The sequence below is a fragment of the Meles meles genome, chromosome 9 (assembly GCF_922984935.1).
Source record: "Meles meles chromosome 9, mMelMel3.1 paternal haplotype, whole genome shotgun sequence".
Taxonomy (NCBI): Eukaryota; Metazoa; Chordata; class Mammalia; order Carnivora; family Mustelidae; genus Meles; species Meles meles.
This window is the reverse complement of record NC_060074.1, coordinates 29883795-29908755: the sequence shown is the minus strand read 5'-3', so window position 1 is coordinate 29908755 and position 24961 is coordinate 29883795. Positions and strand designations below refer to the sequence as shown.

At 59.0% G+C, this 24961-nt stretch overlaps 1 protein-coding gene across 1 annotated transcript; it reads right to left on the bottom strand.

Moving 5' to 3' along the window:
• Positions 1-513: 513 nt before the first annotated feature.
• On the bottom strand, positions 514-23194 carry ASIC4 (acid sensing ion channel subunit family member 4). Its single transcript, XM_046019399.1, has 11 exons — positions 23181-23194; positions 21233-22121; positions 6741-6885; positions 6516-6643; positions 6149-6311; positions 5410-5466; positions 3139-3292; positions 1488-1579; positions 1320-1399; positions 875-979; positions 514-689 (listed from the first exon to the last, which is right to left on the bottom strand). The coding sequence occupies exons 2-11, from the start codon at positions 21812-21814 to the stop codon at positions 576-578; spliced, it is 1620 nt and encodes a 539-aa protein (XP_045875355.1). The 5' UTR covers positions 21815-22121; positions 23181-23194; the 3' UTR covers positions 514-575.
• Positions 23195-24961: the final 1767 nt, after the last annotated feature.

Below are 24961 nucleotides of genomic sequence, written 5' to 3'. Positions count from 1 at the left end.
GAAGGTGGGGTTGGGGCAGGGGGAATTGGGAGCTGGGCCAGGCCTGCTGGGCCACCCAGTCCCCCTGCCAAAAGGGGAGCTGGGCCTGGAGAGGGAAAGGAAGTAGGACCAGTCCAGCACTCCTGAGTCTCCGGGGTTCTCCTCCTGCTGACATTCTAGGGCTGGGACTCTGGCTGTCCCTGAATCACCCACCCCCATAGCCCCACCCACCTTCTACATCTGTTCCCCCACCCCCACCCTGTCCTCCCTAAATATATACAAATGTACAGGGGGTTCCACCCCTGCTAGGGTGGGCCCCTTCCTCCACCTCCTTCGCTCCTTTCCTTCCCTCCCCTCCAGCCCTTCCTGGGCACCAGCCTGGGGGTTGGGAGGGTGGACAAGAAAGACCCTTGTGCAAAGCAGCTGGCGCCAGAGCTGGTGAGAGCCTGAACTGAATCCCCACCCTCCCAGTGAGGACCCCCCTCTGCCCTCTCCCCTTTCCCTAGGGCTGCCCCCAGGCCTTGTGTCCCAGGAGGGAGGAGACTGTTAGGGATCCTGCATTCCCAGACCCCTGGGTCTTTTTAGACAGCACTGTCCTAGCAAGCAAAGTCTTCGAAGAGGCCTCCTCGGGGGCCAGGAGGGTGGTGGTGGTTGGGGAGCAGGCCGCTGGCTCCCCCACCTTCAGCACGGCCCCGGCTTGGGCATGGACTCTGCAAGTGAAGAGGGAGTGAGACATAGAGAATGCGAGCCAGACCCCTGGGCCCCACACAGCCAGCCTTTCCTTGTGCCCTGGGGCAGGGACTACAGCCGAGCTCTGACAGGCTAGGTCAGAAGTGGCCGAGGCCTTCAGTCCTAGGAGAGAGCCCTGGCTGCGCTCAGCAGAGCTCACCCTCACCTGCTCCTTCAGCTCCTGCAGCCCCAGGGTGGAGATGCCCCCGGTGGAGGTCCGCAGGGGGGTCTTGGGACGACGCCACACCCGCTTCAGTCGGTCCCAGGACACCTTGGGGTTCAGGGTGGAGGGACAGCAGTGGGCTCAGGAAACTTGGTAGAGGAGAAGGGCAGGCCTCACTAAGGCCCACTTTGTAGGAGTTGCTGCCCCAGCAAACCCCCAGGAGGACTCCCTAATCCTCCCCGCCCATCCCTTTCTCCTAACTCCTTAGCACCCTCACGCCTGCCTTCCAGCTGGTCAGGAGACCCTAGCCCAAAACCCCAAGCTTGGCTTCATGGCCAGGCCAGCTGCACCAGGAAGCCTGTACTGTCCCCTTGCTTCTTGCATAGCCCCTCCTCCTACCCTCCATGCCCCCTCTTGGGGGGTCCCAACCAGGCCCCCCATCTCTTGCCTCATAGATGTAGTCCAGGATCTCCAGTAGTGTGAGGATGCTGGCCCCAATGAAGAGGCCCATCTGTCCCCCGAGATCTCCTGGGGAGCACAAGAGCAGGTCAGAAGCACTGGCCAGGCTGATCCCCACCTCCAACCCCCCCGGAACTGGGTCAGGGCAGCATCTCACCCAGCAGGGCTGACAGGCCATAGGCTGCTCGCTGCTCCATGGCCTCGGAGGTCAGGGCTTCAAAAAAGACATCAAGGACCAGGAAGTTCTCCCTGTGGAGACAGGAGGCAGAGTGTCCCTGTGGGGCTGTCTTTCTGAGGAGGCAGTTGGCAGGGACATCCCAGGTCCAGCAGATCCTGGTCCGAGGTCCCCTGCCCCAAGAAGCTGGCGAGAACCACCCTCAGACTTCCAAAGGCTGTGAGGGGAGATTGTCCTAGATGCTTGTCTGCTTCATATTCTGAGGGTTAGCCAGGAGCCTGGGAGAGCAAAATGAAACTCCTGGGCCTAAAGGAGTCCCTCCTGCCTTCTGCTGTAAAGCAGCAAATGCCATTCACTCCACATCATCGCAATACCTCTCTAGAACTTTCACAGGCTCCCTATTGACCAGCAGTTCACTCCCAAATTCTTTTTTCAGACTTCCAAGACTGTCCATGATCTGTGCCTTCTTGGCCAGACTGCTTTCTCATCTGCTTGTCTCCACACAGCCTTCCTACCGCTCAGGCTCATCGCTATACAATCCCACACTTCTCTAGTCGGGAGGCCTCCCCCATCTCCTGTCACACACCCAGTGTACTCAGAGGCCGGGCTCATGCCTCCTCCAGCTTCATCATCTGCCCCACCTGGTAATCTCAGGGGAGGCCTGACAGTCGGTACCACACATGGGTACACTGTGGCGGTACACACACTGTGGAAGGAGCTTTGCGGTGTAATCATCTCTGTCCCCACAGGACCCACACCGTGGCGCCCTGGCACCCACAGGATGCTCAGCATTTGTAGATTGGCTGCAGGGGACCAGACCCAAGGCTCAGTGAGTCCTCTCCTGCTGGCTGGCCACCTGGTCCCTCTCCCTTAGGGCAGCATTCCCTCAGTGTACATTTAATGGCATCAGGGTTGCTGGGGAAGAAAGACACAGCACTGGGTGGAAAAGCAACAGGTGGGTGCAATGAGAGAGAGAGAGAGAGAGAGAGAGAGAGGGAGGTACAGGCTGCTGCAGAGCTCAGAGGAAAGGCATTTGGATCAAAAAGGGTTTCCCTGGGTGGCTCAGTTGGTTAAGAGACTACCTTTAGCTCAGGTCATGATCCTGGAATCCTGAGATCGAGTCCCACATCAGGCTCCCAGCTCCATGGGGAGTCTGCTTCTCCCTCTGACCTCCCCTCTCATGGTCTCTCACTCTCTCTCAAATAAATAAAATCTTTTTAAAGGGGGGGGGGGCTCCCTGGAGGTGCCTGGGTGGCTCAGTCGGTTAAGGGCTGCCTTCGGCTCAGGTCATGATCTCAGGGTCCAGCAATGGAGCTCCACATCAGGCTCCATTCTCAGCCTGGAGCTGGCTTCACCCTCTCCCTCTCCCCCTCCCTGTACTCATACACACACTCTCTCAAATAAATAATAATCTTTATTTTAAAAAGAAGGGGACCTCCTTGGAGGTGGGGACACAGGATGTGACCAGGAGGATGGGCAGGGATTAATTAGAGGAAAAGGACTGTGAGAGGCATCCGAGAAGCAGCCTCCTTAGTAAGAAAGATGCAGCCCACTCCCAGGGTGCACCACGCTCCGGGCCGTGCCTCCACCACGCACGCGCGCACGCATGCACAACACGCACGCCCACACATACCGGATGTAGGTCTCATTGCGGTTGTATTTCCTCGCCAGGTACCGGGCTGAGCCCCTGTTGGGAATCCTGACCATGGAGATTTCTTTCCCGTAGCGAGTCAGGTTGCAGGGAGTAGGGCAGAAACACGGGCCCTCGGAGCCCCCTCCCAAGGAGTCTGCAACACAGAGGCACCAGCTGCAGTAGGGGAGAGCGCATGGCCCGGAGGCCCACTAGCTGCTGGGAGAAGGCACGTCCACAGGGAGGGCTCAATGGGCCACCCTGGCACTGCCTAGGGAAGACTCTCTGAGGGTTCCTTCCTGGACCAACTTCAGACTACCTAAGAAAGCGGGTGAAGGCAGAAACCCCCAGCACCCTCCTACAGTCTTATCCTTCTGTGTCCCACCCCCTGGGACCGGGAAGTCCTCATGACTCAGATGGAGGACACAGCCCATCCATCAGAGCTAATCAGTCACACGAGGGTTCAGACACACACAGGGCTTGGAGAGGATGCCGGATGAATGGAATTATATGCCTGCTTTTACATATGCTGATGGATGAGTGGATGAGTGGATGGACAGATGGGCAGAAAGACAAATGCTGTGTTTAATATGCTGGATTTTCTCAGGGCATCTCGGTGGTTCAGTCAGTTAGGCATCTGACTCTTGGTTTCAGCTCAGGTCATGATCTCATGGGTCTGGACCTATGCTCCGCAGGGAGTCTGCTTGAAGATTCTTCCCCTCTGCCCCTTCCCCAACCTGTGTACAGGAACACACACACTGTCTCTCACACTCTCTCTCTCCCTCAAATAAATAAATCTTTCTTTCTTTCTTTTTAATATGCTGGATTTTCTCTGTTCCCCTCTTCAGATTCACTCTTCACTCTCCTCCACTTTTCTCTGTGCCCAGGAGGCGGGGCTTTCTGCCTGATGCATCAGCTGGACTCCCTCATCTTCTGGCTTTGGGTTGGGTTGAACCAAGGGGAGAGACTCCAGCAGGGGCAGAGGGGAAGGGGGGAAAGATGCCAGTGCTTCCTCTCCACCAGGTGGTGGGTCAGCTGAGGCCACTCCCCCCTCTTGTGGTCCTAGCTCCTGTCCTCTGGGACAGCCACAGATCTCTGGGCCCCAGCGGTGTTACTCCCCTTTCCCCCCCTTTAGGCCTGCACAAGTTGAGGCTGCCCGATGTTGCTAGTTCTGTAGTTTTACCATCACTGTGGTTCCCACGTCCCTACTTCCACATCTGCCCCTTCATTAACTGTCCTTCCACTGCCCCTCTGGCTGTGATGCAGGAGAGAGACGGCCTCCATGTGGTTCCACTGCCTGCCCACTCCCCACGGCCCCACCATCGGGAGCACTGCAATGCCCTCCTGACCACTTGCCCTGCTTCTGCTCTTATCCTGCATTCCATTCTCTGATCAGCACCTTGCTAACTTCAGAGGGTGCTCTTGCCTTGCCTTGAGCCACTGTGGGCTTCCCAGAGCCCCCTCCCCTCTTGCTGCCTACCCCTGTGTTCTCTGCCCTCCAGCAGTGCTGACCTTTCCGTGCCTCCCCAAGCACGTTCTCTCCAGCTCTCTCTCTGGCCACAGATGTCTAGCACGGAACTGTCCCCAGGGCCTAGATCATGCCCCCGCTTTTCACCAGGCTGACTTTTCCACACCCTTCAAATCTCAGCTAATCATTTTCCTGCTTTCCCAGGTGGAGCTACGTGCCCCACCCGGGGACCCTGTAGCACCCCTGAGTTTCCCGTCTGCAAGGACTAGCACCCCGCCATCATGCTGGTCCACAGCCCCGCAGGCTGGGAAGCTCCATAAGGACAGCCTCTTGTTCCCACTCTCACCTCCAACAGCAGACTAGCCTGGCAACATCTGCAGAAGAAGGAATGGATGGACGGATGAGAGAATGAGAAAATCACAGCCCAAGTGAGACCTAGGGACTCACGCGGTTTGCCTTACCCACACTGATACTTAGCTGTGCATCTCTCCTCAGACACAGAGAGAAGTCCTTTCGCTTTCCCAGAGAAGGTGAGCTCATTGGCTGAGCCACAACAGAAAGCCCAGCCCTTCACTCCCAGTCCTGGTTTTCTGCACCCCCCCCCCACCCTGCTGCCTCCACTTACCCAAGTGTCCACACCTGCAAAGTCCTCAGAACCCCTAGAAGTATGGGATAGGGCTCAACCCTGGGAAGAACCATCCCGGGAGAGACTAGGAGGAGGGAGGCCAAGGCAGAGAGGAGAACAGTGGACAGAGATGAAGTGGAGGATGATGGAGAGGCAGGGGAAGGGAGAAGGCAGCACGGACCCAGTGTGTGGTCGGCACACTCGATGTAGATATTCGGCGGGCAGATGGTCTCATTGCCTGAAAGGAGAGAAGATTATTCCTGGAGTCTACGGTTCCACCCCCTCTCCCCCAGCACATTCCCAAGTGTGGACACACACCTGTGTGCGTGCACACACAAACACGTATGTCTGTACATCCCTGGACATGCATGAGCTTCTACGTGCTTGTGCATGTATGCCTAAAATGCAAACATATGCACACTTGCATGCACATGTACACACACACATCTGTATGTGTGTGTTCAAGCACACCCGCACAACCCTGTCCATAAACATATGTATGCAGAGATACATATTAACACGCCCGCAAGCATGCATGAGTGTATTCCCAGATGCACACGTAAAAACACGTAAAATCCCAGACAGGGGCACCTGGGGGGTGCAGTCTGTTACCGACAGACTCTTGATTTCAGCTCAGCTCCTCATCTCAGGGTCAGGAGATCGAGCCCCCCTGCAGTTCCATGCTCGGCAGGAAGTCTACTTCTCTCTCTCTCCCTCTGCCCTCCTCCCCGCACTCTCTCTCTCTCAAATATATAGATCTTTTTAAAAAATCTCCGACATACTGCATGCGCTCACAGGAGTACAGGCAGGCACGCATGCCGCGGCGCACATGTTCATGCACAGGAGCAGCATTCTGCCCAGGGAGGTCCTGGAGCCTGGCGGGGTGGCCTGGAGGGCTGGCGGGAGGGGTGGGTGCCCACCTGGCATGTGCACCATCCGGCAGTGGCAGCGCTGAAGCACGGCCTCCTTTTCACAGCGCAGCCGGCAGGCAGACACACTGTAGGCTGAGTAGCCCTGAAGCTCGGGCTCCCGGAGCCCGCTCTCCGCCCGGCAGTTGCCCCAGGGCTGGGGCAGATAGGTCAGCTGCGGGGGGGGGGGGGGGGTGCACATGGGGTCATGCCTCAGAGTCCCACCTGGCCCTCCACTGCCCACAGCTCCAACAAAGTCCTTGGGGTGGGGGGTTGCTGGTGGGCAGTGAGCTTTTGGAGGGCAGGGCCGGTGGGCATCCCCACAGGGCCAAAAGACCCTGCCTGATGCCCAATTCAGAGCCCAACTGGAGGTGCTCACCCGCTGTTCCTGGCAGGACACAAAGGTCTGGAAGCCTGGGGACACACCGAAGCCCAACTGGTGGATGTAGGGGGGCTCCTCTTGGCTATGGATCTGCACCCGGATGCCAGCCTCAAATGATGTCTCATCTGCACAGTGGAGATGGGGACATTTGGAAACCCATCCCAGCCAGAGGGCATCTTTCTAGGTGCCCCCAAATTGGCCCCCGTCCCTTTCCCTGCATACTTGTCTCTCTCCAGATGGGCAGGTATTCCTCCTGCTGGATGTCCAACATGATCTCCAGGCCACTGCCCATGCCCCCTGCCCGACTGGGCAGCGAACTCTGTGGATCGGCGTTGAAGGTGTAACACTTCCCATAGCGAGTATAGACCTGTGGGGTGAGAGAGAGGAGGAGAGGAGATGAATGGAGGGGCTAAGACAATTCCTGAAGCTCAAGGTTCCCTGTGCTGTGAAAGGGCCACTACACCTGCCTGGACACCACTGTCCAACAGCAACCATTCTGCAGCCCAGCCTCTTCCCCAAGTGCTCTTTTCTAGTGGCATCATCTCTTAGATGATTAAGCAGCTTCTCCAGCGTAACCTATCAATAACAGAACTCTTGCTATCTTCCCAAACCCTGTGCCCTCCCCAATTAAAGGGCCCCACTGTCTATCCCGTTTCTCAAATCAGAATCCCTGACACTTTCCTCTCTCTCACCCCTGCATTCCATCTAGCCTGTGCGCCATGTGATTCTACTTCTGAAATCTATTTAGAATCCAACCACTTTCCTTCCATCTCGTGCCCTGTCCCCTTTCACCACAGTCTCCCATCTGGCCCCTTGGTCAGCTTAGCTGTCTTAAAAGAGACTTAAAAGACTCTGCTTACGTGTCCCCTCTTCAGACCCATGCCCATATTACCACATACACTGTATTAAGTGACACCCTCCATCCATCAAGGTGTTCATCGGTTTGCTAAGTCCTTATCAAGACCTGAGATGATCTTGTGTATCTGTTTGTCTCCTTGTCCAGTGTCCATCTCTCCCGCCACTGAGGTTTATGCCGCACAGGAGCAATAAGCTTGTCTGGTGTCCCCAGCCCTGGCCCAGTGCCTAGCAAAAGGGATGCTTAGAAGCAGTTACTGCCGCGCCCAACGAAGCTCCCTTTCCCCGTACGGGGAGTTCCCCAGCATGGACACCAGATGGCGCTGGCGCCCCGGAGATGGAAGCGGTGGCCCCGCCAGCCCACACCACGATGGAGCGTTGGGGAGCAGCTGGGGCGGGGAGTGGGGGGGCGTGGTCAAAGGAGAGGCGAGGCAAGTTCCCCGCTGCCAGGCTCACCCCACAGAGGCGAGCCCCTGGGTCAAACCCATCACAGGCAGCACCTTCCCTGGGGGCAAGGGGTCAGTGCACTCAATCACTCTCGCGCTCCCCCTCCCCTCTCCTTGGGAACATTTCGCACTGGTGAAAGCTGGGAGAAAAGGAAGGGCGGTGTTGGGGAAAAGATATCCTAAATGCCTAGCCTCAGAGAGACGGTGTAAAAGAGAGAGGGGCTGAGTTGGGGGCAGCGGGAGGGAGGATGAGAGAACTGGGGGGCCTGGGGCATCCTTGCTGGGGAGCAGGGTTAAGTGTCCCATGCCCCTTAGATTAATCAATTACCCAGCTGATGCTTTCCTCTCACACCCCTCTCACACTGTTCTTCTGTCACCCAAACACCCTGTCTCTGGGTCCTCAAACAAAAATGGGTGCATAACAAGCACCATGCAATTTACCCCCGCCCCCACCCCATTTCAGGAACTCAGCAGCTCTGGAGTGGATAGGTGTAATTAGCTTGTTGCTTATAGACCAGGAAAGGACTGCTCAGAGAGGTGATGTGACTTGCTCAAGGTCACACAAGCAGTCACCTAGTTGGTGGGAGAGGTGGAATTCATCCAGAGCCAGGACTTGAGCAGTTCCCACAACCCATTGCTGGCAGCTGCCCTCATGCCCAACCGGGCCCCAGCTCCTTCTCAGCCCCGCCCAGCAGAAAAAGAAGCAGGAGTGTGATTCCACAGCCATCTGTCCCCCTTTCCCCTCTTCCTCCTTTCCTTGCACTCCACTCCTGTACTCCTTCCTCACTCTGTTCTACAGATCTGCTGCCTCTCATTTCTTCTGTCCCGCCCCTCCTGCTCTGCCCCCTCACCCGATTCTGGGTTCCCTTCCTTGGTCCCATTTGGATCACCCCTGTCCACTCTGTGCTGGGGCAGGAGGAAGCACCACTCAAAGTCCCAGAGCATTTGCTGTGCCCAAGCACTAAAGCTAGAAGGCTTCACATGCTCTTTCCCATGGGATCCTCACAACCACCCTAGATCCCACAGCTGAAGAAATGCAGTCTCAGAGAGGTGGGCTGATTTACCAAAGGTCTCCAAGATCAGTGCTTCTCAAACTTTAATGTGTGCACAAAGTACCAGGGGACCTTGCTAAAATACAGATTCTGATTCAGTAATGTGTGGGATTCCGCATTTCTAACCACCTGCGGGTCCATGGACCACACTTCTAGTAAAAAGGCCCTAAATGAACCGGTGAGAGTCCAGTAAGACTGTTCTGCTTTAGAACTACGCTCTGACCTGTCACTGGAGGGAGGGGAACCCAGAAACCCCATCTCAGGGTGCAAGATTCCTGGATCCTCAGTGGTGGAGGAAAATCAGATGCGGCAAATACCTAAGTATTGGCCTCAAATCTCAAAGCACCACCCTCTTCCTACTTAAGGCCAAGAAGATGCTGGAATCTCTTGCCAATGCAGCCAGGTGTGAGTGTGTGCTCTAGTCTCAAGGCTGAATACGCTATGGGCTCCGTGGGGGACAGGGTTAGTGAGCTGCCGCCCACTTCCACCTGCCCTGCCCAGGGAGCACTACCTCCGCTCTCCCTGACCGTCAGGAACCATCACGGTCTCTCCACAGCTTAGCCCAACCCATGGGAGTGTGGCCTCCCTGCGGGCGTTTACCATCTTGGCTTGCAAAGAGCCCAGCACAACTTGTAGAAGGAGGCGTGTGGTGGAGGGAAGGAGTGCCAGGTGAGCCCTTCCAAAGGCGCTATTGTGCTTTTGATTTATTTTCTCCTTTGAGCCTTCCAGGAACCACGTGATTGTTGCCTCCATTTAATGGTGAGGAAGCTCAGAAAAGGAAAATGACTTGGCTAAGGGCAGACAGCAAGTAAATGACAACAGAGATTCAAACACAGCTGAGCCCATCGCCAAAGCACCCAAGCAGAGTGAGTGCTTATAAACACCTGGCAGGTATTCTGGGAATCTGTGGCTCCCGTAGGCTCCTGACCCTGGGTGGGGTTGGGCAGCCTCCCTTCCTAATACCCCTAATATGTTCGCACAGACACATGCCGCGTGACCCGGAGCCCAGCCCCCTGCAGGGCAGAGGTGACCAGGAAGGTTTGGATTACAGTGACTTTGAGGGGGGAGGGGGGTGGTTCCTGCTCCCCGCCCCCCCACTCCCACCCTTGAGGTGGTGGTGCAGAGCCGCCGTGGCCTAGGGAGGAAGAGTTCTGGGTCTGACGGATATACACCGCAGGGAACAGACAGGCCAGATTGGCAGGGCCACCTGCACCGCCCAGGTCAGGCCTGACCGCTGGGCAGAGCAGAGCGTTGCCCCGGAGACGGCGACGGTCCCCGGGCCAGGCAGGCAGCGGCGGGTGGAGTCGCCAGCCCCTAAGTGGCAGCACTCTGGCGGCGGCACAGCCCATGGCCTCTTCCATGGAGACGGCACGGCAGCTCTGCCTCGAGGTCCTCCAGGCTGGCCGCTGCTCTCTTCCCCATGGACTGGCCCAGGAGCAGGCTATGTGTACAGGAGAGTCCAGGGTCCAGCCACAGAGAGCGACAGGGGCTGGGCCACCATGTGCCTTTGTGTGCTAAGGGTCTGTCTCCAAAAGACCCACCCTCAGCCTCTGGATCCCATCCCCATCTCAGACCCCCACTTCTTCCTTTGGTCTACCCCGCCCCCCCTCCCCGCACCCGGTCTCCCTCTCTGCCTTAGCTTCCAGGTCTACCTTCCCGACCCACTGAACAGCTTCTAGATGGGAATCTGTCTGTGCTCCGTGTGGACTCTTGAACTCCTCCGTGACCTTTTTCTGGCCAGCCCTCTGCCTGTCCCTCTCAGAGCACTTTACCCTTTCTTGGCCTGGGCTCTGCCCTGGGTTTGCCTCCCTAGTCTCTGTCCCCTGATCTTGGTGTGTATCTCAAGGCCTTTCTCTATTCTCCTGGCCGGGCTGTCCTCAGCATCTGAGAAATGATGCATCTGGCCTCTGTCAGTGTGTCACCCTAGCCTCTGTCTTCCTCTCCCACTGGCCTGGCTGCCCCCCCCCACCCCCGTCCTCTCTGTCCCCTTGACCTCTGCATCTGCATCCTCTTTATCCTTAGCCTGAGTCCAGTCTCTGTCTCTTGTCTTCCTACTAGACTTTCCCTGGGCCTGATACTGCCCCTGTCAAGCCAAGAACTCCTCCCCAGGTGTGCTTCCCTCCTTCTCTCTGCCCTCTCCTCCAGGTCTGCCCCAGACAGTGTCAGAGCCTGGGAGAAAGCCATCCAGAGCTCCCCACTCTGAGCAGGTGCTCCTCCCAGCCTCTCGGGTTCCATCTATCCGCAGCTCCCATTTCCCCAGAAAGCTCTCCTTGGCTGGCTGTCTTGCATGGGCCCCCTGCCCTCCCCACTCCTCATCCTCCCTGCAGCCACGGAGCCCACTGGAGCCCATGGGGTTAACAGGCAATTAGCAAGGCCAGGGCTCAGAGCTGTGGGGGAGATAAGAAGCAGCCCAGGGCAGCCTAGAGCAGCCGAGACAGGGCTAATCCTGGAGCTAATCTGCGGCCTGGACTTTATCTCCACTGCCTTCTGGGTGCTCTGCCTCTGCTAAGGCCTTGGCACCTCACCCCTGACTTTTCCACAGTAGCTTCATCCTCCCACATTCCATTAGCCCTCCCCTGATGTGGTCCAGCCCCAGGCTTTTCGCAGCCCCCTGAAATGAACTCCCCTTAACCTTACAGGACTCTGGAGTCCACAGGGGGCTGTGGAAGGCAGTGCCTCTTCTCTGGTCCTGGACAAAGGTGACTAGCACAGCAGGTTGAACAACTCTTGAACAACCCCCATGTTCAAGTTCAAAGCCTCCTGCTTCTCTATCCTCACGGGGTAGGAAGAAAACACCAACTCAAGACACGTGGAATGTCTATACTGGGCCTATAAAGGCCAAAACAGAAGCCTAGTCCAAGGGCACAGAGGAAGACAGGGCAAATTCAGAGCCAGAGTCCAGTCCCTCTCCCCAACACTCTCCTCTAACCCCCCCGGGAGTCAGTAGGCCCTGGTGCCAGCCTCAGCTCCCTGCCATGGACAGGACAGCCGTGTAACCTTGGCTAATAAAGTGATTGGCCTCTCTGGACCCATCTGTGAAGTGGGACTAGAAATTCTTTTTTTTGGGGGGGAGGGTGGCGACTAGAAATTCTTGCCTGACTTATTTAACAGTGAGTGTAAGGAGTGTAGGTAAAAGGCGTCTGCAAAGTTGAAATCCTACAACCGAGGCCTCAGCATCTGCAAGAAGTGTGTGGTCGGGACCACTCACCCCAGGGGCAGAGATAAACCACTGGGGGTGGTCCCAGCCATGGACACACAGAACACAGCTTCTTAACTCGGGGAGAGGAACGCGGGTTTCCGAGTCCCACAGAACAGGGTTCAAATCCTGGCTCTGCCACCAGCCTTGGCCAAACCCCCTTGGGTGCGGGTGCGTGATTTAATCTCCCTGAGCCTAGGGTTGCTCATCCATTAAAGGGAAGTGGTAATTTCTCCTCCTAAAGTTAGTCGTGAGGATGAGAGGTAAGTTCAGAGTGATGCGTGGTGGGGTGTTCAAGGAAGGCAACGGGCGGTGGCATGGGGTGGAGATTTGTGAATGGAGGTTCTTGCCAAATGGTGCAGCTTTTCTCTCTCTCTCTCTCTCTTTCTAATATGGACGTACACTTGACATTGGTGCAGCATTTTGATCTTGGATTCCCAGTGGTCCCATTCTTAGGGCACCCTGCGCCTCGGTAAAGGCTCTCTCAGCAATCTGTCAGAGCCGACCCCCGCCCCACCCCACCCCAGTGCTGAGATATGGTTCCCCTACTGGCTGGGAAGCTGCACTCAGTCCATTCTGGTTCACATCTGGGCCGCGCCTTCACTGTCTGTGGCCTTCGGGATCAGTCATTAAACCTCTCTGATCCTCCATTTCTCACCTGTAAAATGGGAATAATAATAGGCACCCTTCAGAGGCGTCCCAAGGAAAGAGAAGAGATAATCTACATAAATAATAGAAACAGCTAACATTTATTCAGGGCTTTCTCTATGCCAAGCATGGCCCTTATAGAAATTAGCTCCTTAATCCCCACAGAAACCCTCTACAGAGGTCACTTATCCCCATTTTATAGACAAGATAATAGAGGCCCAAAGAGGGTAAGGGACCTGGCAGGGTTCCCTCCCACAACTCAGCAAGTGCCAGCCCATCTGGAGCCCGAGGCTGCGCTGCTATCCATGTGTGATGATACACACCTAGGTGCTCAGGACATGGCAGGTGTTCACACAACATCCACGTGCCCAACACTATTGGCTGAGCCTGGGCACTGTGTTGCACCATGCGTGGCGCTGGGGATGGTTCAGAGAACCAAACAGAAGGTCTCCGCCCTGAGGGCCTTTGCTGTCTGAATGCAGAGGGATTCATTTATTCAAAACGTGTTTATTGAGCCGCCAACACTAAGAGGCAGGTGAACAGCGGTGGGGAACAAGACAGACCCGACTACCGCAGGTACAGGCAGATCATTACTAGCTGTGATTATTGCTGTGATGGGGCGGGGGGGGGGGCCCGCGGAGGGGACCAGCACGTGCTCTGACAGTGGGAAAGAGCTGGAGTTGGGTTGGAGAGGCAACCTTCTCGGAGCAAGCCCACTCACCCCCACATGAAGGGCTTCAGATCGTGCCACACGGCGGAGACGAGGAGAACGACACCCCCCCCACACACACCCCTACCCCACCAAAGAGGCCTAGCCGCCTCCCCTACCACACCCCCATAGCCACCCCGGGGCTTTGCCCTGCGACTTCTTCCCCAAGGTTGTTGCGCTCCCGCTTCCAGCCCGGGAGGAAATCCGGGCAGTGTTTGTTCAAATGTAAATGTGGGAGCGGTGGTGGAAGAGAAGTAGCGGACGGCCTAGGCCGCGTGACTCCCGGCTGAGATCGGGCCAGGAGCGGGGAGAGCTTGGGGCCCGCAGCAGAATGCGAGGAATCCAGGCGCGCGTCGCGTTTCCACGGGAGAGTACAGCGCGCGGCATCCAGCACGCAGGTAAACAGGCAAACCTGCTCCCAGGTAGCGACCATTTAGGCCTTAAACCCTAGAAAGTCATTTTTCCGGGCGGGAATGTTTTTAATTTGTAACGAAGCCCTTCCCTGACATTGCTGCCCCTCGATGCAAAGTTATTCGTCAGAGTTGTGTTGACACAGTGGAGCGAGCACACACCCACTGCCGGGCGGGAGTTCCCCCGGCCAAGACCCAGGGGTGGCGGGGGCGGCGGTGGGTTGGTGGGTGTGCGCCCCCACCCCCCGCACAAGCTCCCGGGCGGCCCGGCCCGGCCCGGCCCACCCGCACCCGGGGGTCGCACCCAGCGCCGCGCGCTCCCCGCTGCTCCCTTCTCCCTCCCGCGGGGCAGGCATCCATCACCGCGCCCGAGCGCCCTCCCTCCCGTCTCCTCCGAGCGCCTCGGCTCTCCTCCCTGGGTTTGCCTCATTTGCATTCCCCCGGCTCCCGGCTCCTCGGCAAAGTGACCTCCGCACACAGCAGCGCCAGAGGCTTCCACCGCGGAGGGAGACACCGCCTCCCGCCGCCCGCCGCGCCCGGGGAGGGCCGAGGGGGCGCGAGCCCGGACGGCGGGGCGGGGGCCCGAGGAGGCCGCTCTGCGGAGGCAGCTGGCGGGCTCGGGAGCAGCGGGAGAGGCCCTGGGCCCGAGGGGCGCCCACTGACGCTGATGGGATATGAACCCGCGACCTTAGATCTACGCGGGGCGGGAGTGGGACGTGGAGGTCAGCACCAGGCTCGCGGAGCTGTGCCCCAGAAGCGGAACCCCTGTTTGGAACCTGGGGCTCCCCAACACCCCGTGTCCCCCGCTCCCGCACCGCCCCTGGAGAGGGGCCAGCCCTAATGGGCAGTCGCCCAGGGGTCTCCAGTCCCCCTGGGGGCCTGACCAGCCCCCGCCCCGGTCCCCTGGCCTGCCGAGCCGCCTCCCCTCCCCCCACTTGGTATTTACACCTTTCACACATTTGTAAGCTATTATCCTGTCCACGCTTAGTCACCGCTGAGCCAAGCGCCACGGATTTAGCTCCTTTAATCTTTCCTCCTAAATCAATCCTCCATTTCCCCTTAATCATCCCGTGGCTCCTCTCTGAACTCTCTCGCTGCTGCCTCGCCTGCTGCAGCCCATGCCTGACTCTGGAACTGCTCCCCCTCCAATCCCGAACGGGTGTCCCAAGGGCATGGTGAACATTTGGGGGGTAGGTTGGCTTTCCGGCGCTGCCGGCCCCCTGCTTGGGAGCCAGGAGAAGTGCAGACACGCCTCCTCCACCCCCCTACCCTCTTTCTGGAAACACACAGCACTCTGAACCTTGTCTCCACCCTCCGGGTCTCTGTTCTCCTCCCGCCTTCCCACCCCCATTCCTCTGGATGGCTCCTAGACCCTAACCCTCAGGTCTCCTGTCCACGGCTCTGGCCGTCCCTACCCCCTCTGCCAGCTGTTATAAGGAGGAAGCATTGCGGAGAGAGCCTGGAAGGCCGGGGAAACACTAACTCACCAGCCCCAGGCTGCCTCATCCCCTTCTCCAGGGTGCCTGTCCATCTCTTCCGGCCACCCTCTCTCCACCCCGCATTTTCTCCTGTCCAGTGGGACCCACTGACTCAGGGGCCTCAGCCTGAGCAGTCTCGAAGCTCCCCATCCCTAGCGCTCCCTGGGATGCTCCTTCCTCCCCGCCTCCCATCCCTGATCTTTCTGCCCCCACAAGCCCGCCCTGCCGAGGCAGCCTTGCTGCCAGCCACAAGAGGGAGCAGGTCCCAGGAAGCAGAAGGGTAGGGGTGGGGGTCTAGGAGGGAGCACGGGTAGGGGAGAAAGAGGGAGGACAGGAGGGCGATACAGGGGCCATTTCTTCAAATGCTAATCAGCATCTTCCGGCAGTGCCACAAGAAGCTGAGCTGATAATGAGCCCAGCTCGGGGCTGATTCCTGATTAATGAAGAGGCCACAGGGCTGCTGAGTGGGGCTGGGTGGAGCACGTCCCTCATGGCTCTCCCCGCTGCCCTTGCAGTCCTCTGTAGCAGTAACAGCCCCTGCCCTTGGATGCTCGGCCACACGACTCAGATCCCCCGCGTCACCCACTCCACTGGCCTACGGGAAGCGGCCGGACTGAGAGCGCCCCCTCCAGGAGGGCTGAGGGTGGCAGCCGGCACCGGGCAGGACCTGGGGAGAACATACTGGGTTCTGAAATTCAGGAGTTGTAGGTAGCCCTTGGCGTATTTTTAAAATCAGGAACATTTTTATTAAAATGATCAAGACTTGGGCTTCCCTGGATGCCCCCCCAACACACACACACACGCACACACACACACACACACACACACACACACACAACCCCTGGGCATCCCTGACAGAGGGCTCTGGTTAGCTGGGGCTGAGGAGCAGCCGCTCCCCTCAGGGATAAGTGATCTTCAGTTTTGTTCAGGCCCCACTATTCCCTGCTGTGTGCCCTCCACGACCTGACCTGCCTGGCTCTGCGAAGGCAGGACCAACCCTGAACTAGATGTTGAACTAAATGTTCTCAACATTCATGCCTCAGGAGGGTACGGGGTCCAAGGGGACAGAGGGCTGGACGGAGGGTGAGGATAAGAGGTCAGCTTGCTTGCCAGGACCAACCCCAGTGGGAAGCCCATCCCTTCTTGAGTCAAGGGGATGAGGGACAGCCCTCAGCCCCTCTGGAGCCAGAAACAAAGGTTTGGAGTTGGCATGTTCTTGGGGGTAGCCCTCCCACAACCAAGGAGGCAGGACAGAGATGATGAGTACTGGTCTGACCACGCCAGGGAGGGGGACAGGCTCAGGAGGCAGCTGGGATGGGTGGCAGGGGACTGCCGAGGATCTGGGGGCAGCCAGGGAGTGCTAGAGGGCCTCCCTGCTTGCTTCTCCCTTTGCCTCCGAGCTGTCCTGGCTGGCAGCTGGGTGGGGCTGGGAGCAGAGGGAGGAGGGCAGGGAGGGGGACTGCCCAGCTGGAAGAGGCCTTGTCTAATTGTGCCTGATTAGTAGAGAGGAAGAGAACAGGGCGAGTGATTAATAGTCACAGCAGTCACCAGTGAGTAGGGAGGGAGGGCTGGAAGGGGGAGGGAAGTCTGGGAGCCAAGAGGGGATGGAGGCCCACGGGTTCCTGGTCATCTGCCTGCCCAGAGACTGTCTGGACCCCTGATAGCCCTGCAGAGAGGGGCCGGGTTCTACCCCTGCCTCCTCAAGGATTCTCCATGTCCCCCCTGCTTCCATTTTCCAGACACTAGAATGGAAAAGACCAAGGTCACGTCCCGCACCTGGGAAGAAAGGTCTGTCCGCTCATGTGGTGTTTCCAGACACCCCAATGTCCCCAGACACAGACCCTAACCTCAGCCCAGGTCGGAGACGGCGGCACTTCCAACCAGAGCCCACAGCCACCGCCTCCCATCCTTGGACCCCAGCTGGAAGTCCTAGCCCTGCCCATTGAGGTAGTCTGAGCCTCATTCCTTGTACCATCGAGAGTTACACTGTCCCATACGGTGGCCCCTAGCCACATGCGACTGTTTGAACTGACCATTCCTTTTCCCTGTCACACTGATCCCCTGTCAGATGCCCCACAGCTAGTGTGGCCCGTGACTACCCTGCCGGACAGTGCAGATACGGAACCCTTCCACCATGCCCAAGATGTCCGGTGGGTGAGCACAGATCTGGAAAGTGTGTGTGCACACCCATGTGCATGTGCAGGAATATTTGGGAGGCTGGGTCGCAGGGCAGTGCTGGCAAGGCTGTAAGTGTAGGGGGGTTCAAATTTTTTAGGTCCTACTACTGTACTTACTGAATATAGAAACGGTGGCTCATGGAGGCTTTTTGCATTCTCCAAGGCCACACTGCTTCAAGGGGAGAGCCGAAGTTCAAATCCAGCCAGTCTGGCTTGGGAAACCGCACACTTGGCTGCCCCACCACACCCTCCCCAGCTGAGAGGCGATGCTGAATTTTAGAGCCACCCTTGCATTTTATAGCTAAAGAAATGAAGCCTAGGGAGAAAGAGTGATTTCTGCCTTCTAGTAAGTGGGCAGGCTGAGAGCAAGCCGCAGTGGGGAAAGTATGGATGGGGCTTGGAGCACCAGGGTGGGGGGAGCAGATGGTGGTGGGAATCGGGAGGAAGGGAGAGAACATATAGGTGGTGAGAGCAGGAGGCTAGGTGGGCGTGGGTGGGTGGGGATGAGACTGAGTAAGGAGGGGGAGGGGAGGAGGAGAAGGGACCAGGTGAACTAGGTGGAGGGGAGCATGGGTGAAGCCTAGAGCTTCTCCCCGCCCTCTCCCCTTCTCTCCAGACCTCCCAGACCTGCCTCATGCCTTGAACCTTTCTAGTCCTCTTCAGCCCAGAGTGCCCCCACCCTGCCTTTCTGAACTCAGGCTCTTACTTCATGTCCCTCTTTTGGCAATTAATCCTGGCACCTCATGACACCGCCTGCATGGCTGGTTAACTCTTGCATGGTTGGTTAAGCTTCTGAGTATCCCTGTCTCTGCTCCACCTGGAGAGTGTAGGCTGCTTGAGGACAGGGACTGGGGCCCGGGCATCCCTTCTTTGCTCTCCCCCCCACGCCACCTAGCAGGCACGGAGTGGGCATGCAGAGCTCCATGTTGACTGGGGGAGTGACTGGGAGTCAGTGAGGGGGTACCAGGGAGCGTGGGGGTGAAAGCAGTTGCAGTGGTAAGAGAAGCCAGGAGCAGTAGCTTAGGGGACTGGGGGAGGGCACATTACCCGGAGTAAAAATAGGCTGGAAAATGTGACATTTATTAACTTGGATTCTGGAGGAAAGGTCACAGCAGAGTGGGGAGTGGGAAGGAGGAAACAGGAAAAGTAACAGAAAACACACTGCAGCCCCTTACCCAAAGCCTGTCACTGTCACTGACCATCTCGCTACCCGTGCTCTGGGCAGGATCCTCGACACCTGGTCCCCATACCCGTCTCCCTACCATTGATCCCCAGCATGAGCTCCGTGTTCTCACCACAGGGTCCGATGTGGACCTCCTGTCCTCTGTAGAGCTCCTGTGTCTTCCTCTCTTACCCCTTCTTCCATCTTGCCCCACAATACACCCCCATCTCGCCCATGGCCATGGGTCATGCCTGGCCATCCCAGCCAATAATCCCAGACCCCATTGTATTTGCAGCAGACTCAACTCCAGAAGGCCAGGTCCAAGGGAGAGCTACACTCAGCAAATGGGGGATAGGGTGTGGGCAGAAGGGTATGGGGTCTAGACTGGGTGGGGAACACAGAAAGCAGGATCAAAAGGGGAATTCCTGTCCCCCGTGCTTGCTTTGACCCTCTGCTTCTCTAGGGTATGCCTCAACCCCAGAGCTGAGACCCACAAACTTCTCCCACCCTCCTCACCCTCCTTTCTGCAGCCCAGCATATGAAAAGGTCTGCGGGATATCCATCCTTCTCATCTGCCCACCTCTGGATTCCCAGAGACTCCCTGTTCCCACAACCTCCAGGCACCTCCCCCTTTCCTAGAGCGGGGCAGGAAACCCCTGCTTCCCTCACCTTACTTCCCCCTTCCCCATCTCTCCCTCCTCTCTTCTCCCCTCCTTCTCACTAAGGTTTCGACACACTTCCCCTTTCCTTTCTATCCCCAACCGGGGCCTGAAATGCAACCTCCTACTTAGGGACACAAAGCTCCCATTGATTTCTGCCCCCACAACACCTGCTGAGACTGGGCTCTGCCTGCCCCCCCCAACTCTGAGGGGTGAGGTTGTCAGACAGAGGGGCCCCAGGGACCCCAAAGGCCACATGCACACTCTAAACACCTCACCTCCTCCTCGGGGACTCCTGCAGTCCTGGGCTTAGGAGTAGTGATTTCCCTAGAAGAGGGGCGTGTATCCGCACAAAAGCCCAGGGCCCCCCCGACCCAGCAGTGTCCCTCCTTCCTGTCCCTTCTTCCATTTCTACCCAACTCCCCCCACATCCCATGGCAGGAGCACCCAGAGGCTGAGGAATGGGTGGCGGTACAGGGAGCCTTAGGAGGCCTGCTAGGGGCATGTTTCCCGCTGATGCTGAGGTGGTGAGTGAATGGGAACCTGGGCAGGGGGCCGCTGGGCAGGAGAAAGGTGAGCCCCCCACTCCGGCTCCCATCTGTGGGGCGGGCCACTGGAGGCTGGCTGGAGTGGGTACCCTGTTGCTGCCACGTATATGTACACAATGCTGGGAGCCGACTGGGGACTGGGGACGGGCAGCACAAGCACCAGGGATGAGGGATACCCCGTGACCCTGGGCGAATGGAGCACTGGCGGACAGACACACAGACAGCACACGAGACACACCCCCAATGCTCACAGCTGACTATGGAAGGGCAGCCCGAGCGGACACTTCAATGCCAGTGAGAGTGTGTGTCTGTGTTCACGCCCATGTGAGATGGCACCAGCAGTTCCCACACGGGGAACAGGGATTGAGATAGATGGGGGTGGGGATGGAATCCACTGTGTGGCCCCGTCCTTAGCTAAGTGCGTACTGAGATGCGGGCACGGAGATGAGCTCTCGGTGTGTGGGTGTGCAGGTGTGCACGTGAGTGTCGTGACAGGGACCCTGAGTATGAGAGAGGCAGTGCAGGAAACTGTCCCCAGCAGCAGGGCTGTGTGTGTTTGTGTGTGTGTGTGTGTGTGTGTGTGTGTGCGCGCGCACGCGCGCGTGTGTGTGTGCCAGGTCGCAGCGAGGGTGAACCAGGCACACAAGAGTGAATGAGTGATTCTCAGTGTAAGAGCCAGAGCCGGGCAAGGGAACAGCAAGACCCAGGAAACGGAGGGAGGGAAAGCGGGAGAAGCTGGAGGGGCAGCATGAAAGAGGGATGTGTGAGAGAGTCTGTGAAAGGGGGTGTGTATGAGAGACACAGAGACCGAGAAGAGACACTGGTACCCAGTGTACGGGAAGATCAAGATCTTTGCATCCAGCCTGCCGGTTGGGCCAGCTCCCCAGGAGGCAGTCCTGAGTCCCTCTCTTGCTGGAGCCCCCCAGACACCCTCTACCCATCACCCTCGTCCAGTGGGGAGAAGAATCCAGTAGCCACAGAAGCAAAAGGGAACAACAGACAAGTGGGGGTCAGTTGCTCCAGCCTCGGCACAGGGCATCCCTCGCCTGCAAGCTGCTGGGCTTCCGGGCTCCTGGGCCCACTCCAGGCACCAACCCCTCCTCCCCGGCCCCCAGACCTGGGCACTGCAGCAGCAGGAGAGTGGAGGAGAGGAGCGGCAGCAGCACCCGGGTAAGCCCATAGGAGCATCCCCTGCTTCGTGGCCCGGGAAGCCAGAGGGAAACACCGGGCTTGGGGAAGACACGAGGCCAGCTGCTGGTGGTGGAAGGAAGGGAAGCCCCAGTGAGGATACCCCAGGGCCCTCCCTGCTCCCCACCCCCACTCCCTGCCAGCCTCTGGCCACCCCAGGCCAGGCGGCCCGCCAGCAGGACTTACCACGGAGAAGTTGCTGGCGGAACAGTGATGCCCACTGAAGTTGCAGCTCTTGAGCATGTCGGCAAGCTGGTGGCCAGTGCGGTTGAGGATGTCTACCATGTCGGGCTCCGGGTAGCGCAGGCCAGCGGCACGGTGCCCATCCCGGTCCTTGGGGGGCAGCCCCGTCAGGTTGGCCAGGTGGAAGATGTCAGCATCGCTGAGGGCCGAGTGCCGGAAGCGGTTGATGTTACAGAGGGTGACGGCCGGGAAGCCCGCTGTTGGGGCTGGCGCGGCGGGGTCCATGGCCACCAGGTGAGGCCGGGTCAGGTAACCCCGCGCCAGGCCAGCAGCCTGGTACAGGAAAGCGGCCAGCGAGGTGAGTAGGGCCAGTGCCCACAGGCTTCTGCGCAGTCCGTGGGGGCCTGGGCCGCAGGCCCTGCCCAGCCCGTGCAGAGTGCTGGTGCTGGCAAAGGTGGCCAGGTCCCGGGGGGCTGCTGCCCCCTGTGCTGCCCCCAGGAGGCTTTGCTCATCCCCTGCCTCCTTCTCCTTGGGTTTCGCATCCTCCTCTGCGAATTTGATTTTGCACACAATCTCGATCGGCATCTGTCCCCAGCTGCTGGGACTGGCCGGAGCCTCCCTGCCCCTGTCCCTCCCTGGCTGGCAGCCCCCGGTGCCCTCCGGAGTGGCGGTGGTGGCAGCGGCTGCTCCTCTAAACTCAGGGCAAGCGGGAGGAGGACAGGGACAGGGTGGGGGCCTGAGGTGGGGGCGTCACTCCCACTCCCAGCAGCTCCGCAGCCCTGGTGCTGCCTGTGCTGCTGCTGCCTCTGCCGCTGCTTGTCTCTCTCCTCGATCGTCTCCTTGTGGCTTCCCTTATCAGCACCAGCACAGCTGTCAGCCCTTGCGTGTGTCCCTGCAAGCGAGCGAGCGAGCGAGCGAGTGAGCGCTGCTCCGCCACGCCGCGCAGCCCCAGCCGCTCCGCTCAGCATGTGCTCCGGAGCCCACCCCATGCTTAATAATTCAGGACATGTCAACAGCGTTTCACCGGCGCCACTGGCTGCAGGAGCCAGGCCAGGGGCGGGGGGCATCCCCCACCACTGGCCCAGGACAAGGATCGCCAGCCCCTGCCCTAGATCTCATTGGGCTGCCCCCCAAACTCTCGCTACAGCCTAGGCACTCGTGGGGGTCCCCCGACGGCCCCACTCCCAGGCCACCCAGGGGAGACATCTGCACCCAGAGTCCTCGGCTCATTCTGCCACTTTTCGGGACCACGCCTCCGGGAAGGGTCAGCCAACTCCATCCCCTACTTCCCTGACTCCTGACTCCTGACTCCAGCGCCCAGCCATCACCTGCCCCCACTACCCCACTCACAGCAGCTTCCAGAAACTCCTTGGGAGAGCCACTTGTTTGAATGAGGGAGGGGAGGGCAGAGGAGGGCAGGCAAGACAGAAAAGGGGGCAACAGTGACTCCACCAAGATTCTTGTCTTCCCTGGAGCTTTGCTCCCAGCTTCAACACCCACCATACCCCTGCCTGCCCCGGGGCTCTGGCCACCCCCTACCATCCCCCCAAACTCAGTCACTCGTGGGTCTGGGGCAGAGGAACGCCCTGGCTGACTTGCACATCTGTGGCCACTGGACTAACCCAAACATCCCAAATCTCTTCCCAGGCCGGGCTGGGGGTGGGGAGAGAGGGGGTGAACAGGCCAGGGAGCAGAGAGGAGTTCTGATGGGTGGGGGAGAGGGTGTGGAACGGATAGAGAGGAAGAGCCCAGATGGGGATTTAGGAGGGAGGAGAAACGTGTGGGCTTGACCAGGAGGGAGTCCTATCCCAGAAGCAGAAGCGGAGGGTTGCTGGCCAGGTGGGGTGGAGGGAGCCCTTGCGTGGCTGTGGGTTTGCAGAGGGGAAGCAGGCACGTGGGTTGTTATCACAGGCAGGGGTGGGGCCCCTGTTGGCAGCCCAGGAGGAAATACCTTGGTGCTCCGGGGGTGGGGTGGTCACAGTGAGCCGCTGCTGCTCTCGGGGGCCCATGTGAGAACGTTCGCCCTCACGGGGGGAGGAAGCCCTTGTTCCTAGACGAAAGGGGGCGCTGATTAATCGGGGCGCTAATGAGCAGCAGGGAGAGGAAGCTCAGAGGGGCGGGGGAGGCGGCTCCATCGATCCGAGCCGCGGAACCAGCAGCTGAAAAAAAAGTGAGAAGGGAATCGATCTGAGGGAAACGGCAGCTGCTGGGGATTAGAGCCCCAGGTCCACCCGTTGCCCAGAGGCCACCCCTCCCCTGCGTCAGGCCTGCCCTGGCAGTCGCAGCCCCCGCCTGGACCCCGAGGAGGGGTGGCTACCCTGGGGAGCAGGGACTCAGTGCCCACCCTGGCTACGAGGCCAGGTCAGGCCTTATCAGCCACCGGTCACCCCAGCATGGAGCCCACCAACCCCTAGCCCTGGCCATGCTTGGCACCCTGCTGGGGTGGTCCCCAGCCTCTCCTCAAAGTAGCTTGCGGGGGTGGGGGGGCTGCGGCTAGACTTCCCCCAAACCGGCTCCCCCAGCTGGAAAGAGGAGACCCCTGGGGTCAGGGCTACTTCTGGCAGCATCCCAGAGGGGAAAGTGGGGAAGGCACAGGAAGCAGCTGCTGAGTTAGCAGTCAGAGTCTCCGAGTGACCACAGACAGTGCCCCTCCAGGAAGCCCCCTGCCATGCTCTGCCCTCCCCGCTAGCCTCCCAGACCCTTCTAGTGCTTCCACCCCACCTCCTCCTCCCCCAGCCTCTCCCCTTTTCTCCTAGTATTGATTTTTCTTTACTGGGTTTTTTTTTTTTTAAAGGTGATTTAATTGCTTTTTTAAGGTTACTTCAGTCTGGGGCTCTGCCAAGAAAGCGGGGAGCTGCCCCCCAAGCTCTCCCCAGTCCTCACTGCCCTGGACTCAATGTTCCTAAATTACCCTGCGATCTATTGAGATCACAGGGTCATACTCCCCTAGCATACTGGCCTCCATCATCAGCCCACATCACACCCTCTTTCCTCCAGAGGGCAAGGCAGGAAGCCTCTGAAGGAATGAAATTGGGGGGTGGGTGGAGAGGGGGAGTTCCAGGCCATGCGGAAGTGGAGCAGCAAGCAGTTCACTGCACTCACCCCTCACCCCTACCCCACAGCCATCTGTCTCCAATTGTCCCCAGGTCCCCATCACCCAGTCTTCCAGACCCCTAGGAATCTGTTTATGCCTGATGGGAGCCCCCTCCCACATCCCTTCCACTCATCCTGTGCCTCCCCCTCTGGTCTCTTCTGTCTCCTCTGCCCCCCTTTCCCCTATACCCCCTTCCCCTCTGCCCCCCCCCCCCCGTCCTTTTTCCCCCTCCCTCTCCCCACTTCCCTGCTTGCCTCCCTCTCTGCCCGGCTGCAGTTGGGTGATAATCTCCCTCATTTAGCCTCCCGGCTGCTTCCCCGGCTCATTGCCCAGCTGGTCCCTGGGGCCTGGCCCAGCTTCTTCCCCACCCCCACCCCCCGCCCTGTGCCCAAACTCCCCCATCCCCTCCTGGCTTCCCCCACCTACCCCCCTGGGACCAGCTGCACCCCTGCAGTGAGCATGGGGGGGGGCCCAAGTGTGGTTGCCCAGGACCTGTGCTGGGTGAGAGCAGAGGGGGAGGGTCCATCTGGGACTCGGCTGGGAGTGGGTGTGGGGCACAGAAGAGACAAGGGGTGAGGGGGCTGCAGGGCCGGGCTTCCTCTGCTCTTCAATTGTCCCCATTCCTGGTCCAATTCTCC